The sequence below is a fragment of the Urocampus carinirostris genome, chromosome 19, assembly GCF_059441175.1.
Source record: "Urocampus carinirostris isolate Australia breed hairy pipefish chromosome 19, RoL_Ucar_1.0, whole genome shotgun sequence".
NCBI classification, from domain to species: domain Eukaryota; kingdom Metazoa; phylum Chordata; class Actinopteri; order Syngnathiformes; family Syngnathidae; genus Urocampus; species Urocampus carinirostris.
In genome coordinates this window covers 17,895,828-17,915,919 of record NC_142367.1, presented here as the reverse complement: position 1 = coordinate 17,915,919, position 20,092 = coordinate 17,895,828, and the positions used below count along the sequence as shown (strand labels likewise).

At 41.4% G+C, this 20,092-nt stretch overlaps 1 protein-coding gene across 1 annotated transcript in view; it reads left to right on the top strand.

Moving 5' to 3' along the window:
• dnah9 (dynein, axonemal, heavy chain 9) overlaps window positions 1-20,092 on the top strand; it is a 254,737-nt gene that overhangs the window by 86,802 nt on the left and 147,843 nt on the right. The window contains exons 38-47 of the mRNA XM_088323097.1: window positions 2,307-2,517; window positions 2,594-2,721; window positions 3,731-3,839; window positions 3,908-4,055; window positions 4,231-4,405; window positions 8,594-8,767; window positions 8,835-9,042; window positions 11,347-11,512; window positions 13,444-13,546; window positions 14,803-15,042. Coding sequence (XP_088179223.1) covers window positions 2,307-2,517; window positions 2,594-2,721; window positions 3,731-3,839; window positions 3,908-4,055; window positions 4,231-4,405; window positions 8,594-8,767; window positions 8,835-9,042; window positions 11,347-11,512; window positions 13,444-13,546; window positions 14,803-15,042 — 1,662 coding nt within the window. The remainder of the gene's footprint in view (window positions 1-2,306; window positions 2,518-2,593; window positions 2,722-3,730; window positions 3,840-3,907; window positions 4,056-4,230; window positions 4,406-8,593; window positions 8,768-8,834; window positions 9,043-11,346; window positions 11,513-13,443; window positions 13,547-14,802; window positions 15,043-20,092) is intronic.

Genomic DNA, 20,092 nt, shown 5'->3' with positions numbered 1-20,092 from the left:
ATCCGGTGGAACGTAAACAGCAAGCACAATGACCACAGTTAGCTCTCTCGGTAGATAGAAGGGTCTACACGATACTGCTAGAAACTATATCGAGTGAGCAGTGTGTGTCAATGATTCGGCTGTTATCGTAGCGGATAGTCCCCCACACCTGTTTTTCCCGGAGTCTTCATCTCGTTCGTGCCGGTGAAGCGTGCGTCCTGCTAGTTGGACTGCGGTGTCGGGGAAGCCAAGACTCCGTGATGACAAAAATACTCCAATTTCGGACGAAGCTGTTGGTGGCGATCCGCAGCTCAAATTCACTCATTTTGTGGACGATGGATCTGGCGTTGGTTAGGAACATCCTCGGGAGCGCTGACCTGTGTGGTCGCCTTCTTAGCCCAGGCCCGACTATCAGCCTTTTTCTTTGCTCCGTCGTTGTCAGCAGGCAGATCACCCAGGGAGATCCGGTGGTCTCTGTGTATCCCTCGGGATGTTGTGGATGTTATTGTAGTTGCGAAAGGAGTCGAAGGGAAAACATGAGGGATAATGAAATGAAATGAAATTATCTGCATTTATATAGCGCTTTTCAAGTCAAGGCTTCCCAAAGAGCTTTACACTGTGCTTCACATTTCCCAACAGCGGCCATGGAGCCATGTAAGGCGCTAACCCGCTTATTGGGGGCATTAGGGGTTCAGTGTCTTGCCCAAGGACACTTCGACATGTAACACGGAGGACCCGGGATTCGAACTGCGATCTCTTGATCCCAAGTCGGGCGCTCTACTTCCTGAGCCACTGCTGCCCTTAAATGATAAAAGAACACTGAAAAACAAAAGATGAGCTGGAGCCCGTGAAGCCGTTGCACTCGCGCGCCGCCATCTTGGAACTATTAAGGGCAACCCTGGTTCGGGCACCTCACAACGGCAGTGAAAATTAATGGAAGATTTATTTTTAAATTCGTCTCTGGCACTGAATTAAAAATGGAGATTTTGTCTTAACCCGTCATTGACAATAAATGAGTTCATCTTTACAGTGTTGGACGAGTAGTAAAGCCTTCCTTCACCAATTCCATTATTAATACGTAGTCCCATTTAGGGCACCTAATAACTGCAATGGCCGTCATAGTTATTCCAAAATGTGATTCATTTGCTACTAGCCCAGCAAACGCATTGCCAGCCTACTTAAATGGCTGCCAATGGCACTGAATTTGAAATGGATCTTTGACATTTATAGCAGTCATTTGCAGTGAATTAGTTGAACTAACGGCTAAAAAAAAAAAACTAAGTGAGTACTTAGTATAATTTTTAAAGGATTATATTTCATAGATGTCATCATAACGAATAAGAAATCATTACAGGAGTACATACCTGTCAACCTCCACGGCTCCATGCCCGTACAAACTGTCGTATTTTTCCTTACAAAATACAAAATAATCTTACACCAATTTTTTTTTCAAACGTATTTATTTATGTAGTATAACATGTTATATTGTACATGTGTTTTGTTATATCATACATATTGTTAATGAAAATTTTGTTGTGAGATACTGAGTTGCTTGACATGAATGAGGTTTATTATTAAAAAAAGTTCAAAAATGAAGTCGCTTGGACGTTCACTGTAGAAGGAAAAATACATGCATATATAATTAAGTAGAATAATACATTTTCTTATTCAAATTATGAAATAATTTTCTGCATTAAAGTATTGTTGGTAATATACTGATAAAAGGGATAACCACAAACCTGTCTTTTTTTCATTTTCTCCTTTTATACTTTTTTCTTAACTTTTTTATACAACCTAGTAATTCGTAATATAATGCATCAAAGCAAGTGAGCCGTTTGAGAGCCAGCTCTCTTTAATGAGTTGAGCCGAAAAATCCGGTTCTCTAAAAAGAGACGGACTTCCTTTCACTACCCAACTACCACATGAAATCCGAGGCGGCAGATGCATGCGCACAGTAGCATCAAACCGCTCGCTTTGTTAGCAACGGAAAAAAAAAAACGATACCGAGATAGAGGCTACCGCGGCTAACTCGTTTGACTTGATTGATTTGCTGTGTCGTGATAGTCGTTGTATACCGGATGGTACCCATAATTGACAAATTTGCGTTTTTCCGTACAGATTTTCTTGTACGTCGTACACGTCTTAAAATGCATGATAAACATACTTTGTACCAGGTATGGGAGTATGCTTACCTTGTGAAATCTGCTCAAAAATCGCAATGAACTACGATTGGTGATGCAGTTTTGATACTTTGTTCTTTAGTGGTGCATTATTGTGAACTCCAACCTCGACTTAATTGTAAAAATATTTTGTGCCCGTTATTCTAGGTGGTGCAGCTGGAAGAGCTCCTGAACGTGCGCCACTCCGTTTTCGTGATCGGCAATGCCGGCACCGGAAAAAGCAAAGTGCTAAGGTCGCTCCAGAAAACGTATCAGAACACCAAACGTCGACCCGTGTGGGTCGATCTCAACCCCAAGGCGGTGACCAACGACGAGCTTTTCGGCATCATCAACCCGGCGACCCGAGAGTGGAAAGATGGTGACCGCAATTTGTAGTTTTGTCGGATCTGAATTGCGATACGACCGTAAAAATGTGTGTTTTCTGTTTGTCGAAGGTCTGTTTTCTAGCATAATGCGTGACCTTTCCAATATCAGTCACAGTGGACCCAAGTGGATAGTCCTGGACGGAGACATCGACCCAATGTGGATTGAGTCCCTCAATACAGTCATGGACGATAACAAGGTGGATATTCAAGCATACAATCTGTATTACCAGCCAGTATCCCCTTTTTGGAAGTTGCACATACCGTAAAATCCGTTCTATAGAGCGCACCTGATTATAAGCCGCACGTCCCACCCACGGGCTTTACTGGTTTTGTCCTTACACAAGTCGCACCTCTATATAGGCCGCATGAGTTCACATTGAAACATGTAACACAGTCACAAGTTTATCCCGAATTTGACTTCAGATATAGTACACGATTCAATCACCGCAGTCGGCAACATGAATGGAAAATGATACCGGTACTTACAATTTAATGCAGACCTTTAAAGTCCGGGTCCCGTTAAAAGTAATCCAATGAAAACAATGTATATTTCCAAAGTTAAGGGTGGGAAAAATAAATATCCACTATCGTCCGCTGCAACAACAAACAGATTTAACTCAGCTTCACCCCACTTCCCGTCAGCCCGCGTTTGCTCCGCCCCTTCTTTTTGATTCGACGGTAGAAAACATATCACAGTAAGTCTCTAAAATAAATACATTACAAAAATATACAGTTGCAAATACATATCATACATGGTTACACATATTTACAAAGAAAGACGGTACACCGAGAGAGTTTTCAAAGTTTTAATAATAATAATATAACTTTCATCCCAAACCGTGCCTGTGAAAGGTACCACCACGCTACTCCTAACACACTCGTTACACATGAAGCGTACCCGTTAAAAAAAGCCGTACCGCAATTGCGAAATTCACGGTAAACCGTCCTCATCTTTGTCCTTATAACTGTCGCCATCAAGGGCGTCTTCCTCATCATAGGAAAGTACCTTTGTCATACGTACAATTTGAACGTAAACTATGAGGATGCAGTCTACCTCGGCGCACTTATTCCACCGGTTTAAATCTTATCGTTAGAAAAATGTCATAAATTGGCCGCTTCGCTGAATAAGCCGCAGGGCTGAACATTTGGGAAAAAAGTAGCTGCTTATAGTCCGGAATTTACGGTACTTAATTGCTGTTGTGTTAGGTTCTGACCCTGGCCAGTAATGAACGCATCCCTCTCAATTCAACAATGAGATTGATCTTTGAGATTAGTCACCTTCAAACCGCCACCCCTGCCACGGTTTCTAGAGCGGGTACGGTATCCAAGTCTTTGTTACCACTGGGGTTCATCCTGTTGCAATCAGGTTCTGTTCTGGTTCAGGAATCCTGTATATAAATCCAGCTGACCTGGGCTGGAATCCTTTGGTGTCGAGCTGGATCGACAAGAGGGAAGTGCAATCGGAAAAGGCCAACCTGAACATTTTGTTCGATAAGTACCTCCCTCCCTGCCTGGAAGCTACCAGAAACAGGTGAGGGTTGACTCACTGAACCTATTATCGGTGTAATTACAGGCTTACTCTCCAGTTGGTGTATTGGGGCAAAGTATTGGTTTTCCCGTCCATTGTTGAGACCTCTGCTGTTAGGTTCAAGACAACAGAACTCATCATCCCGCGTGTAGTAAAAGTGGTGTTTCCCTTTGTCCAGGTTCAAGTCGGTGATCCCTATCCCCGATCTAAACCTTGTCCAGACGCTTTGCTATTTGCTGGAGTGCCTACTGACACCTCAAAGTGTCCCGCCTGACTCCGTCAAGGATCTTTATGAGTTGCATTTCGTTTTTGCTGCAGTTTGGGCCTTTGGGGGAGCCTTGTTACAGGACCAGGTATTTTTTGTGCAATTTAATATAGCTCATTCAATACCATAGATCAGGGGTCGGGAACTTTTTTGACTCAAAGAGCCATAAAAGCAAAATATATTGATTTTATTTGGGAAAGAGCCACACCATATATTATGAGACAAATTTACTAAATTGCTAAACCCGCGCCCCAGACAAAAGCTTAGTCTTCAGCACATTTATTTTTGATGATTTGATAAAAAATATGAAAAGAGAATAATGCCAGAGCCCGTGTCCCAAAATCAACAAACATACCACTTTAAACTCGTCTCTTTCTTGCAATTACTCAAGATCGGTTAACCTCATTTTGACCCTTTTTTTCCATACACATTGGTTTCAAAACCAAATGCAAGCAGTTATTTTGTAAAACGTCACAACATTCTGCAAACAGGGAGCCTGGTGTGCTTACCTTTGGCGCAGACGGCGTAGGGCGAGAGATGGGAGGGAGTGCTTGCACTTTTTGCATAGCTCCACCCATCCCTCCCACTCACCCAATCAAATAACTTTAAATTATCTTACGGTGTTTTGGTGTATTCAGTTTGTTCTGTGGATCATAAGGTATCTGAACACTGAACACAGATCATATAGTGAGCTTTTATACAAAGGATTCTTTAGCGTTGTACAGCCAAAACACGTTTTTTATTTATTTATTTATTTATTAATTTTGGTGTGACACCTTGACTGTAAATTGTAGTAAAAAACGTGCCCTATATATTCTGCAAAGTGCTGCATTGAAATTCAGCTTTCGTTTGGCTTTGCATGTAAGACCTCGGTTATCGCGGTTAATGGGGACCAAAACCACCCGCTAAAAGTGAAAATCTGCAAAGTAGCGACGCCTCTTCAAAATAAATAAATAAATAGATACAATTTTTAAAAATCTCATCTCATCCCATTATCTGCACCGCTTATCCTTATTAGGGTCGCGGGGGAGCTGGAGCCCATCCCAGCCATCTCTGGGCAGTGGGCAGGGGACACCCTGAACTGGTTACCAGCCAATCGCAGCGGCAAATCACCTTAGTTCTCGCAGCTTGCTGCGTTCTTCATCGACGCACAAGCCGAGTGATCCACCGCTAAGAGTCGTACAGCTGGGCGATTTTACGTCCGCCCGGGACGATCGGAGACAAATTCACGACAGGGTTTTTATTTGCGCCGCACCGCGGGTGCCATTCGGTCGCTCCCGCGAGCGAGCGATACAGTTACGAGGGTCCCACGCACGTCCGCCGCCAGTCGTCGCGCCGCGCTACTGGGGTCGTCGGACGAGCGAGCTCCCCCCAGTTACGGGGGTAGCCCGATCACGCCTGCCGCCTTTTCTCGCGTTGCGTCATGTGACGCCGCGTCCGCCGAACTCGCTCCGTCGCGCGGCCCAGGAGTGACCTCCGCCGACTCTCCCCCCCTATCCCGCGTCCGCTGAAGTTCCGCCGAAAAAAACAGCAAAAAAGTGAAAATCTGCAAAGAAAAAAAACAAAAGTATTATTATTATTATTTTATTTTTAACCATTACAGACCGCGAAGCTCTGAAGCCGCGAACGTCGAACCGCAAAGTGGCGAGGTTCCACTGTAATGGCTAATGTTTTAAACGAGATGGAGAAAATTTGCATGCAATCAAATTCAGGTACTCATAGAAAGTGCCATATATGGCTCTCGAGCCATAGGTTCCCGACCCCTGCCATAGATGTTTAATAACATCTTCTAGTCCAAGGTACTATCTTTTTAGAGTCTCCGAATGCAACGGTTATGCAATGCACTTTCAAATCCTTTTGGAATGAAAGAAACGTCTGTCCTTGAAAAGATGAGATCCATACGTACAAGTTAGAAGATAAAACGGCTTTCTCCAGGGACAAATGTACTCCACTTGATTTGCCCGTCACAGACGCATTTAAATGCTAAGTGGTTTTATTGACTGGAGAGTTGGAAGCGGGTAGTGAAGCAGGGGAAAATGGGAGACAAGGGAAATGCCAGTCAGTCGGGTGACGAGGTAACTGTAGTTCGCTAGTTGAAGCAGACAATAAATGCGTAAGCCTGTCTGCCATCTTTCATTTTTCACAGTATATCCACTATGCAGGGACATTCCTTTATTGCTTTTTTTTTTAGATCTACTTTGTATTCAATACAACAGGTAAATCTGATCGTTATCTAGTATAATACCTGGAGACTATATAGATACAGTGATAACTCGATACTTGTTTATAGTCCGTAATGTACTGGTGTTCAAACACTGAGTTGCTCAAATACTGAAACCATATTTCCTCATATGAAGTAATGGTGTTTATTTTTATGATTCTACTAATTTCAAAATACCCAAAGTATTTAAAAAAATCTGTGCCAGAACCACACTTTTTAGATGTATAGATAATAAAGATTTCACCTTGTAAAAATCAAAATATATGTATTTTTTGAAGCATTTACTGCACTTTTGAGCAGTTCTCAAGAGTAGACCCTTTTTCTCATATTTCAAAATAATTTCGTTGTACCCATTATTATCACCATATGAAAGGGCAATAAAACACTTTAAATTAATACTCAAAATGTGTTGTCAGACTGACGATATTTCCTGAAATTATTCAATGATTCTAGTTGCTAGACTAGCCAAGATGGCTCCTCATCCCACTCGTGTCACAATTGCCCATTGCCCTCACCTGCGCCAGCTCGTTTGGCGCCAGCTGCTGCTCATTGTCTATTGCCTGATTGGTTCTCTTCCTATTTAAACTCAGTGCTCTCATTAACTCCTGGTCAGTCCGTCAATGAACCTTTGCACTTGCAAGGCAAGCATTTTGACTATGTCCGGTATCCTGCTCATGTAACCAGTATCCGGTATCGATCCCGTCTGTCCCGTCCTCTCCGGTGTCTTGCTCGTGTATCCAGTATCCGGTATCGTTCCCGTCTGTCCTGTCCTCTCCAGTGTCTTGCTCGTGTATCCAGTATCCGATATCGATCTCGTCCGTCCCGTCCTGTCTGGTATCTTGCTCGTCTATCCAGTGCCCGGTATTGATCCCGTCCGTCCCGTCCTGTCCGGTATCCTGCTCGCGTATCCTGCATCCGGTATCGATCCCGTTTGTCCCGTCCTATCCCGTATCTTGCTCGTGCATCCTGCATCTGGTATCAATCCGTCAGTACCGTCCTGTCCGGTATCCTGCTTGTGTATCCTGCATCCTGTATTGATCCCGTCTGTCCTGTTCTGTCCGGTATCTTGCTCATGCATCCTAAATCCGGCATCGATCCGTGTGTTCCGTCCTGTCTGGTATCTTGCTTGTGTATCCGGTATCAATCGTGTCATCCCCGTCCTGTCCGGTAACCTTGCTCGTGTAGCCAGTATCCGGTATCGACCCCATCTGTCCTTTCCTGTCTGGTATCCTGCTCGTGCATGCTGCATCCGGTATCGATCCCGTCCTGTCTGGTATCCTGTATCTGGTATCAATCCCGTCTGTCCTGTCCTGTCCTGTCCGGTATCCTACCCGTCTGCCACTGGCTTCCTGTTTTCCCGCGCCTGACTTCTCTGCCCCGCTTTTTCTGCCCAGCGATCGTCGAATCACTAGCGTTTATGTTACCCGCGCATGACTGTCCCGCTCCCGTAAAATAAAGCTTGGTGAGAAAACGTTACGCGTTTGGGTTCTGACAACTCGGCTACGTTTTCGGCTGTGTTCGGGCAAGTACGGGTGTGTTTGAATTATGTTGAAATCATATTTTTGTTTCAATACCAAAAGAAAAAATACTTGAGTTTTTGACGATTTATTTGAACACAGAGTTGTTCAAGTACTCAGGTATCACTGTATTGTTATATAACCTATCCATAAAGTCTGCTAACCCATTTAACGCTCACTTTTTTGGTAGTCATTATCAGCAAAAAATGCATTCAAACGCACTAAATCAATATTGATTCAGAACACGTGTTGCCGGACTGATAAACTATCTTGAAATGATGCTAAACGACCAGGCTTCAGTAGCCAAGATGGCCATGTGTCTGGCTCTGTTTGGGTTTGTTTAAGTTCTGTTCGTTTTGTTTTCCAATATCGGCGCAAATATTCCAAAAATGTATTGGTCGTTTCAGTACTGAATGTTTCATTACCTATCTTCAGCTTGTTTTACTTAGAATTCACCGTAATTTTCAAACTTCTACATAACGATGATTAAGTGGAGTTGAGTATTGACTAAAACTTTGTGTACCTGCTGTGAACAAAGCTAGCGGACTCCAGAGCGGAGTTCAGCCGGTGGTGGGTGGCTGAGTTCAAAACCATTAGGTTCCCATCCCAAGGCACCGTCTTTGATTACTACATCGACTCCGAGAGCAAGAAGTTTGAACCCTGGTCCAAATTGGTGCCCAAGTTTACAATGGATCCAGACACCCCGCTTCAGGTACTGTAACCCAAGACTGTCAATCAATAAAAAAAAGATCATATCGTGTGAATTTTGCAATTCCCAGGCTTGTCTTGTTCACACAATGGAGACCGTTCGAGTTCGTTTCTTGATGGACCGACTGCTGGAGCTCCGTCGGCCCGTTATGCTGGTTGGCAACGCAGGCACTGGCAAGTCGGTCTTGGTTGCAGAGAAACTGGCGTCGCTGGACCCTGATAAGTTTTCGGTGGCAAATGTCCCTTTCAACTACTACACCACGTCTGCCATGCTGCAAGGTACTTTTGAATCACTTTTTGACCCCTAGATGTCGCTTTATTGCAGGGATCGGGACCTTTTTTTACCCAGAGCACCATCACAGCAAAATATATACCATAATCCTTAATCCGTTCCAGAACACTGTTCGAAAACCGATTTGTTCGATCACCGAAATCATTTTCCCCATTAAAAATAATGTAAATCGTTTTAATCCGTTCCAACACCCTGAATGTTTACCTTGAATGTTTAATGGAAACATAAAGCTAACCCAGGCTAATCGTACGCGCGCGTCATCGTAATCTTCCGTACGAATGATTACGCTAACATGAACGTGTAAAAATAAGAAAATCAGGTCGTTTACAAGTCATTCAGCAGCCGGGTCTCCACAAGTGGTGAGCGGTTCATTGGAACCCTCACACCCTCAATGTTGGGCTCCGTTCCAATACCCTGAGTGTTTAACGTAAACTTAAAGCGAACCCAGGTGAATCGTACGTTCGCGTTATCGTAATCTTATGAATCGGATTTCTTACCTTTGTGGTGGTCAGCAGAAGGCGCTCGCACACCTCCTTCATATTTGGCTATTATTTCTTTCTTAAATGCAATAGTTGTACGCACTACTTTTCTTTTTTGCATGCTGGTTTGCTAGTTTAAGATCAGGTAATTGTGTAATTTTGTAACTGTAATCCTGTGCAGTCCTTTGAGACATTTTTGTGATTAAGGGCTATATAAATAAATTTGACTTGACTTGACTTGACTTTTTTCACCTGTAACAACTTTGCTGCTTGCACTGACTTTCTTCGGAGGCATAATAAGGGGCTAAAACACCCGTACGCCGCTCAGCATCGCACCCTGGCGTACGCAATCACGCATTACCGGCGTTCAAACTCCGATTTTTTGACCGAACAGCGAAGCAAGAATTTCTCGAAATTTTTGGTCGGACTCCGATTTGTTTGAACTGAGAGGCGTTCGAAAACCGAGGTTCCACTGTATATCTTTTTTTTTTTCTTGTATTTTCAGACTTTTAAGGGATTTTTTTCTACTGCCTGACGTTAGATGTTGTGATACAATTTTTGAAATAAGAATAATTCCCGAGCTTGTGTCCAATATTAACAAATATACCACTTTAAACTTCTGTTCCTCCCACAGTTACTTAAGATTACTGAGGCTCATTCAACCTTTATTTTTCTTTCATAAATTCGGGTTTCAAAACAAGGTGCAAGCAGAGCTCTTTTGGTAAAATGTCACAAAAAAACTGCAAACAAAAACTGTAAGGATGTATTTCCTTTAACGCAATGGCCGTGTATGAGAAATAGGGGTTCGTGCTGTGTGCATAGCTTCGCCCACCCCTACCGCTCACAGTATCAAATTGCTTTATGTTCTTGGCTGGTGTTTTCAGGTGTTTACAGTTTTTTCTGTGGGTTTGTATCATAAACTTTCTCTACAGTTTACATACCTTACTCAATGAGCTTCCATACAAAGGATTGTTTAGCGATGTAGAGCTAAAACGGTATCTGTTGGTGTAACACCTTGACTGTAGTTAACACTGTACCCCTAATAATCTGAACCGACCAACTTGTTTTTTTAGAGTTGCTCTGCCAATGCATGCATTTGAATGTTATTATTTTATTTGAATATTTTATATATATGTATATATATATATATATATATATATATATATATATATTGTTGATACCTTTTAATAATGTTAAATACTTTCTAGTACTTTTCCGTAATTTTGTTATTGTTATGCTATACTTTTTATCGCTTCTTATACTTTTTCATACTGGTCACTTTCCCCTCATGCTTTTCAGTACATTTTAGTACCAGCTCGGTGGCCTTGGGGGTGTGGCGCCCGCCCCGAGACTGGGAGGTTGTGGTTCAAGCCTCGGCCAAGTCATACCTAAGACTTAAACATTGGTACCCGTTGCCTCTCTGCTTGGCGTTCAGCATTAGGGGTTGGAATTGGGTTTGGTCACCTAATGACTCCCAACACCTCAGTTGGGTTGAGCGAGGGGGCTGGGAATCCCCTCCTCTGAATAAATCTCCCAAGAAGAGTCAGAAATGACCACCTCCCACTAGGGGATATGGCTGTGGTATATAATACATTTTAGTACGCTCCTCAATACTTTTCAGTATTTGTTGTCTACATTTCAACACTTTTTGATTACTAAGTGTGTTTTTCTACCACATGGCCCCTGAGCCAAAATGAGTTTGACACCCTTGGTGAGGAGGTAGATTGCTGTGCCGGCTGGCTGCCAAAATCGGGTTGCCGGGCTGCTACACGCTGCCGTGCCAAACTTGAAGTCGGTTGTACTGCTTCACAGCCGTGTTGGAGAAGCCACTAGAGAAAAAATCTGGCCGAAACTACGGACCCCCCGGCAGCAGAAGGCTGGTCTACTTCATTGACGACTTGAATATGCCCGAGGTGGACGCATACGGGACTGTACAACCTCACACGCTCATACGGCAACATCTGGACTACAACCACTGGTACACCGATTTAAATATTTGTGTTTTTCACCGATGTTAACTTATAAAACATGTAACACGTTTTCACCTGTACCACAATATGCACATACTAATACCCTATAACATGATAATAATGAGCAGTTAGTAAAATGGACGACTACATTATTAGTACCTACCTTTGTGGTGGTCAGCAGAAGGCGCTCGCACACCTCCTTCATATTTGGCTATTATTTCTTTCTTAAATGCAATAGTTGTACGCACTACTTTTCTTTTTTCACCTGTAACAACTTTGCTGCTTGCACTGACTTTCTTCGGAGGCATAATAAGGGGCTAAAACACCCGTACGCCGCTCAGCATCGCTGATTAATTTCAATTACTTTTGGATTACTCCAATATCAAATATGCTAATAAAAGACAAAAGAAACTAAATAGGAATGAGATTACTAAATTTTGTGCAGGCATGGGGAGTAACGGAATACATGGAACGGCAAAAATGATGTCGGCAAGCTGTTTGGATTTATTTTCATTTTGTTTCTGTCGCATTTTATGTTCGTTTTGCCTGAGATCAAAGAGATCAAAGCCAGGAGAGAAAGCTTACCACGGGTTGTGAGTCATCATTGTATTCATATTTAGTTTCTTTTGTCTTTTATTAGCATATTTGGTATTGGAGTAATCCAAAAGTAATTGAAAGTAATCAAGTTAAAGTAACCCTACCCAACCCTGTAGGTAACCCATGACTACTGTTTCACTCTTGACTTCACATTGTTAATTTGCAGTTTTTCCTCCAACCAAAACTTCTTTTTTACACTATTTAGTACTTTTTCATATTTTAAGTCATGGATGGAAGAATTTGTAGCGGTGGTATTGAGAAGAATAGTATCAGTATTAGTAACACTAGCTGAAGTACTATTAGTAGCACCAGTAGTCATAGAAGTAGCGATAATACACGTAGTAGTATTAGTATGTATATTATATATATATATATATATATATATATATATATATATATATATATATATATAATCGGCTCAAGACTGTATATCAGAAAAGCAGACACCGTTATACAGGCTTTTTTCCCCCTTCCCCTTTTTTTAAAGTATTTTACATTATATTATATTCTTCAGCTTGTTTATCGAGGAAACATACTGGTCAACTTCAATATTTTCCCCATATTTTATCCCTTTTTTCATCGTTTCAAGTTATGTACACTGTATAACAATTTTTGCATGGGAATCCATTTTCTATTTTTAATATTTTCAATCTTTTCTTGTTCAAGTAATATCGTTTTTTCGTTTTTGCTATAATCCGGATTGTCTTCATCACTGGTGCAGACAACAACGCCATCTTAGATCGCTAATATGGTCACGGTATTTTACGTAGTGTGTTTTGGAGTGAGTAAATATCTGCTGCATTGTGTTTGTAAGGTTTATTATCGCTTAGTAAGGGAAAATACAATCGTTAATAAGGGGAACATTTGGATGAAGTTGACAGGTATGAGTAAAAAAGAAAAACAATACTCTGTAAAAAAAAATAAACGTACTTAATAAGGGAAATAGTGAATTACTTTGCTAATTTTAAGTACTGTTTTTTTATTTTAGTAGCAATGTTTGTTGGCAAATAATAATTGTATCCCATTTCTTTGTCTGATCTCTTCCATGGTTCCAATTCAAAATCTAATATTTTCAAAACATCACCCAAACAGAGTTTTTTTCTGCCATCTATTGAAATGGAAGATTATTACAGTAGCATAGCTGATCACTGGATGGTAGTAATGGTACACTTTTTGCGATTATTTCTAAAATAATGATGTGAAAAAAATAAGAGAAAGGATATATTTCAAATAATGATCGATTTTGTTGTCACCAACTGGCTGTGGTTGGCCATTTTTTTTGTGGTATACGGATGACAAAATACTGCTATAGATTACTAGAGTTTATGTTGTATTCTTCAAGGTACGATCGCAATAAACTGCTATTGAAGGAAATACAACAGGTTCAGTACGTGTGCTGTATGAACCCCACGTCTGGAAGTTTTACCATCAACCCCAGGCTGCAGGTAGGCTCATTGACCTGAATGCTACAATTACCGTAAATTCCGTACTATAGAGCGCACCTGATTATAAGCTGCACCCACCACATTTTAAGAGGAAAACCGATTTTGTACTTACACAAGCCGCACCTGTATATAAGCCGCATGTGCCCACATTAAAAAATGTAACACAAACACAAAATTAACCAAAACCCGACTTTAAGCCCCGCGATTGAAACCGAATGTCCTTCATTAAAGTACACAGTCCAAAAATCACAGCCGGCAAAATGAACGGAAAATGATACCGGTACTTAAGGTTTGATGCAGACCTGCAGAGTCCGGGTCCCGTTGAAAATAATCTAAGGAAAAAAGTGTATATTTCCAAAGGTAAGGGTGGGAAAAATATTGATCCATTATTGTCCGCCGCGTCCACAAACAGGTCTCACCTTTACCCCACTTCCCGTCACCCCGCGTTTGTTCCACCCCTTCTTTTTCATTCGCCCGTGAAAAACATATATTGTTACGGCATAAGTGTCTAAAATAAATACATTACAAAAATATACAGTTGCAAATACATATTATACATGGTTACACATATTTACAAAGAAAGATGGTACACCGAGATAGTTTTCAAAGCTTTAATAATAATAATATAACTTTCATCCCAAACGGTGCCTGTGACAGGGCAGTTAATGGTAGCAACACGCTCGCAACACAGTAAACGGGTCTGTTAAAAAACATACCGTACTTGTAAAAATCACGGTAAACCGTCCTCATCTTCCTCCTTAGAACTGAAGCCGTCAAAGTCGTCTTCCTCAGTGTCGGAAAGAAACTTTGTCATATAGACTTCGTCCCACGCTCCCGCAGCCTCACTCGCGCTGTCACTATCGCTGGAACTCCCATCCACTCCTAATTCTGTGCCCTCCTCTCCGTCACGCAGCAGACCGGCTTTTCGGAACCCGTTGGTGATGGTGCATTTTTTGATGTGCCTTTCTTTTTGCATTTTGCATGATGAGGGTATGTTTACGCTAATTTAATCTATGCACAAGCCAAGAAGTTGCAGTCATCCTTGGCGCATATATTCCACCGGTCTAAACCTTACCTTTTGTACTCAAGCGCCGCTGGCGCCCGTTAGAAAAATTCCTTAAATTGGCCGCATCACTGAATAAGCCGCAGGGTTGAAAATCTGGGTAAAAAGTAACTGCTTATAGTCCGAAATTTACGGTAGTCACTAGCAAAGATGTATTTGTGGATTTATGCTCATATTATTCTGAAATTTCCAGCGCCACTTCACAGTCATCGCCCTGTCTTTTCCTGGGGCAGACGCCCTGACCACCATATACACCTCAGTTCTGTTGCAGCATCTGGAGAAGGACGGTTTTGTACCTGCAGTCCGGAACAGCTGCGCCGTTTTGGTCCAGTTAGCCCTAGATTTGCATCAAAGCGTCGCTTCCAACTTCCTCCCCACCGCCGTCAAGTTCCACTATGTCTTCAACTTGCGAGACCTGGCCAATATCTTTCAGGTATGACTGAAACAGATAATAAATTCGAATGGTTCTGCGCCATTAGAGCGCCACCCGCGTTGAGACATGAAACCACTTTTGGGTGGCATATTCCTTTTTGGCAGTGCCATTAACCTTTGGAGTGACTTCCTTGATTGATTGTCCTGGCCTGAGAGAGTAGAATGTCTTTCTGAGAAAGCTGCTGAATCAGTGAGATAAAAAAAATGCAAATTCCTTTTTGGCAGTGTTATATACCACTAGAGTGAACTACTTGATTGCTTGTCCTGGCCTAAGATAGTAGAATATCTTTCTGAAAGAGCTGCTGAATCAGCGAGATAAAAAAAAAAATCATATTCCTTTTTTTCAGTGTTATTCACCGCTAGAGTGACCTGCTTGATTGCTTGTTCTGGACTGAGAGAGTAGAATGTCTTTCTGAGAAAGCTGCTGAATCAGCGAGATAAACAAATGCCTATTCATTTTTGGCAGTGTTATTCACCACTAGAGTGACCCGCTTGATTACTTGTTCTGGCCTAAGAGAGTAGAATATCTTTCTGAGAAAGATGCTGAATCAGCGAGATAAAAAAAAATGAAAATTCCTCTTTGGCAGTGTTATACACCACTAGAGTGACCTACTTGATTGCTTGTCCTGGCCTGTGAGAGAAGAATGTCTTTTTGAGAAAGCTGCTGAATCAGCGAGATAAACAAATGCCTATTCATTTTTGGCAATGTTATTCACCACAAGAGTGACCTGCTTGATTGCTTGTTCTGGCCTGAGAGAGTAGAATGTCTTTCTGAGAAAGCTGCTGAATAAGCGAGATAAACAAATGCATATTCATTTTTGGAAGTGTTATTCACCACTAGAGTGACCCGCTTGATTACGTGTTCTGGCCTGAGAGAGTAGAATGTCTTTCTGAGAAAGCTGCTGAGTCAGCAAGATAAAAAAAAACATAATCAGCTTTTTTTTTTTGGCAGTTATCTCATCAAGGCTAACCAACACGAGTGCCTGTAAAATCACGATCCACGGATCCCTTAACTGCCAGGGTCGTTGTAGCACCACTTTCTGTGGTGTGTTTTGGGCACGAACAGCCTTGCGCTGCCCGTTCCTCTCCGGACCGTTCATTGTGTAGAGGTTTGCCCCCTCCACATGAAACAGATAGTACTGGTTTCTATGCTTACCAGTAGCAGGAGAAGCCTCATGATCTGACTCAGATACAGCACCTTCATCATCTGGTTGCTGTTGTTTTTCGGCGTCAGATAAGCATTGATGGGCAACAACGTTCGCTTTTTCATATGGGCCAGAACGAATTAACGAGTTTTCTGCTATTTCTTATGGGAAAAATATATTCAGAACTTGAACATCAACCTGGAACAGATTGAGTTCACAAACTAGGGCACCAATGCATCTTTTTGTTATTACATTTTATGTTAATGTGTTATTAACATGCCTCTAATTTTTTGTTCTGTTTCGCTCTTGAAGAACATTTAAGGGTTTATCTATTCACACTTTGGTGTCTTTACAGTTTAGTTTCCCAGGGGCCAAGCTGCTGTCGCAAATCTTTCAGTGTAATGGTTATTGATTAAATAGTTTACCCCCAAAAGACAGAAATAAGAAAAGTCTGAAATATAATATTACATTTATTCTCACTCACACAGGTATTACTGACGACTTAATGTGTTTAGGGAATATAACGTTGGGGCACCAAAGCTCAACAAGGGCGATGCTTTCAGGGCGATATTTAAGTCCAAAATATTCCAGGGTTTGATGGAGGGCAGGCTCCTTGATTTAACGCACTCCGCTGTATAATTAATGCCTCAAGCCTCTTAGTTATAGGAAGTTCAATTTTCATAAATCCACCTGGGAATGTACCCAGATAGCTCTTCACGTCTTATTATGATAATGTAAAATATAGGCGCCCTAGACGATCATCATTGTTTTAATGGCCCTATTAAAATCTGGTCTAGCTGAAACTTTGCCATTGAATATATAAAAGAATGAGATGACAAAACTTATACATGGTTGTTTTTATGCGAAAAATAAACTTTTGTTTTTGTTCATTAGCTAAATCCCCGTTCACTGGTTTAAGTTATTTAAGTATTATTTTTTTTTTAATAGTTCAGTCTATCCATCCCTGGAGCCCAGGGATGCTGGGGCCCATCCCAGTCATCAATATTGACTACCGTGAATTCTGGACTATAGAGCGCACCTGATTATAAGCCGCACCTACCACATTTCGGGAGGAAAACCGATTTGGTACACACACAAGCCGCACCTGTATATTAGCCGCATGCGCCCACATTGAAAAAACGCAATACAAACACGAAATTAACCCATACCCGATACAGTTCAAAAAACAAAGCCGGCAAAATGAACGAAAAATGATACCGGTACTTAAGATTTAATGCAAACCTGCAGAATACGGGTGCCTGTTGAAAGTAATCCAAGGAAAAAAGTGGATATTTCCAAAGGTAAGGGTGGGAAAAATATATATCCACTATTGTCGGCCGCGTCCACAAACACTTCCCGTCAGCTCGTGTTTGCCCCACCCCTTCTTTCTCATTTGCTTGTACAAAACATATCAGAATAAGTTTCTAAAATAAATACATTACAAAAATATACAGTTGCAAATACATATTATACATGGTTACACATATTTACAAAGAAAGACGGTACACCGAGAGAGTTTTCAAAGCTTTAATAATAATATTATAATTTTCATCCCAAACCGTGCCTGTGAAGGGTAGCAAAACGCTACTAGCAACACGCTCGCAACACAGTAAACAGCTCTGTTAAAAAAAAAATACCGTACCTGTACCAACCAAGGCAAACCGTCCTCATCTTCCTCTTTATAACTGATATCATCAAAGTCGTCTTCCTTCAGTATGGGTAAGAGACTTTGTCATATAGACGTCAACCCACGCCCCCTTATTTGAAAACACGCTAGCATCACGCTTGCGAAGTAAATTGCGTTAGCTTTGTTTCGTTCTGTATCAGACTGCTCGATTGCTTTAAGCTTGAAAGTTGCGTTATGTGCCTTTCTTTTTGCAATTTGCATGAGGATACGTCTACGCTAGTTTAATTTGTGCACAAGCTAAGAAGTTGCAGTCTAAATCTTACCTTTTATACTCGAGCACCACTGGCGGCCGTTAGAAAAATGACATAAATTGGCCGCATCACTGAACAAGCCGCAGGGTTGAAAGTTTGGGAAAAAAGTAACGGCTTATAGTCCGGAATTTACGGTAAATATAATATATTTATGTATGAAAACATATATTAGCATGTAAGCAATAAACCACAGTCTCATTTGCAAATTGCTGATTTGTATTCAGAAAAAAATATATATCTTCCCTTAGGCAAGGCATTGTTTCTTGCAGTGTCACCTTCTTTTAAAGCTTTTTGGGTATTTGTTATGATATGGGACTGGGAAGAGAAAGCATTAAGGGGAAGGGCAAGGAAAGGGAATTATACAAATCAAACGGCCTTAATGCTATGTCAGCACTTTCTTCTTGAGTCACATGACCATTTGAATCAATTGTTTATAGTTCTGAGTTCTGAAATTGATTTAGCTAAAAAAGCCTAGTGCAGCACTAGAGCATGGGTGTCGAACTCCAAAACTCAAATCACACTTTCAGTCGTGGGCCGGACAGCATATCTATAGATATGTATATATAAATATTTATTGAATACACTAAAACTTGATTAAAAAAAATAAATAAACATAAATACGAATTAGAAACAGACAGGAATATTATTCCAGAATAAAACTAATACTTTGTTCTCTATATAAAATATCTCCTGTAAAACATAAAATAAATCAAACTACAATGAAAAAAAAATAATGAAAACATGAATACAGTTTGTAGTTTACACCAAAAATGAGTTTTTATCATTAATATAATTTCATAACAGACAGGAATGTTATTCCAGAATAAATCAACTCGAACATTAAATAACTTACACTTTGCTCTCCATGAATATATCTCCTGTCAAAACTATACTAGTTCAAAAATGTGAAAAAAAAATGGAAATATAATTAAATTTCTGCTTTTCCCTTTGGGATTTTGTGTATCCTTATATTCTTCTTCAACTCTTCAGCTTTTTGTTTCTCCTGCTTTGCATTTAGGTTTTTCAGCTTACTCTGATGTTTTGTCTCGCAGTGCCGTTTTTCATTTAATTTACTTAATTACATTAACTCCACGAAGAAGACACACGGGTGTGCCGGCAATGCCGGTAAACATACATTCATCCTCCGATCTTTTTTCTCACCCATTGTGAGTGTTTAGCATCAGCGTAATCCACAGCAACAGAAACATCACCCTGCTTTTTTCCCATTTAGCCATCCCTTACATCGTGACAGACAGAAGTCTGATCCTGGGCGTTACGTCTCTGCTTCCTAACACTAAGACTCACTAACAATGTATTTTTCGGTCTTGTTCCTCGTGTGACCGACAAGTTCTTTGTCACAAGATTGTTTTAAAATTGGCTGTTCTCGTCAGGCAACAGCTAGCTAGATTGATGCGGCAACATTTCTGAGAAGTCTTGTAGTGGCAGCTGAAGCGTCGCATTGGGGGATCTGTCGTTTGAGAGTTATAAGCGTTTCTTAGAGCCGGGCCGTTATAGTGTCATGATTACCCAAGTGGAGCCACCTGGGGTAATCATGTGGCGCGCTGGAATGTGCTTCCTGATTGGTTAATGCTCCCTTTTTAAACGCGTTACGCGGAGAACTTTGTCGGAGGATTACTTCTGTACCCCGTAAGACTCTCCCGATTACCTGTGCCTTCTTGTTTACCTGATTCTGCCTGCCTGCCTCCGATCCGACTTGCTTCCGTCCCACGCTACGATCTTCTCTCCAGTCCTGGTAAACTCGACCTGCTTCCGTCCCACGCTACGATTAGCTACGTCTTCCGAAGTTGTCTTCACGACGTTGCTGCTGACGTTCGACGGTCATCGTGTTTCCCGCTAACCCTTATGCTTCCCCAAATAAAGACTTGTAACGAACGCTCTGGGGTCCCCTGCTCTGTTCTGGTCCTTCCTGACATATAGTAGATGTATATAAAATGATTTCAGGGCCGG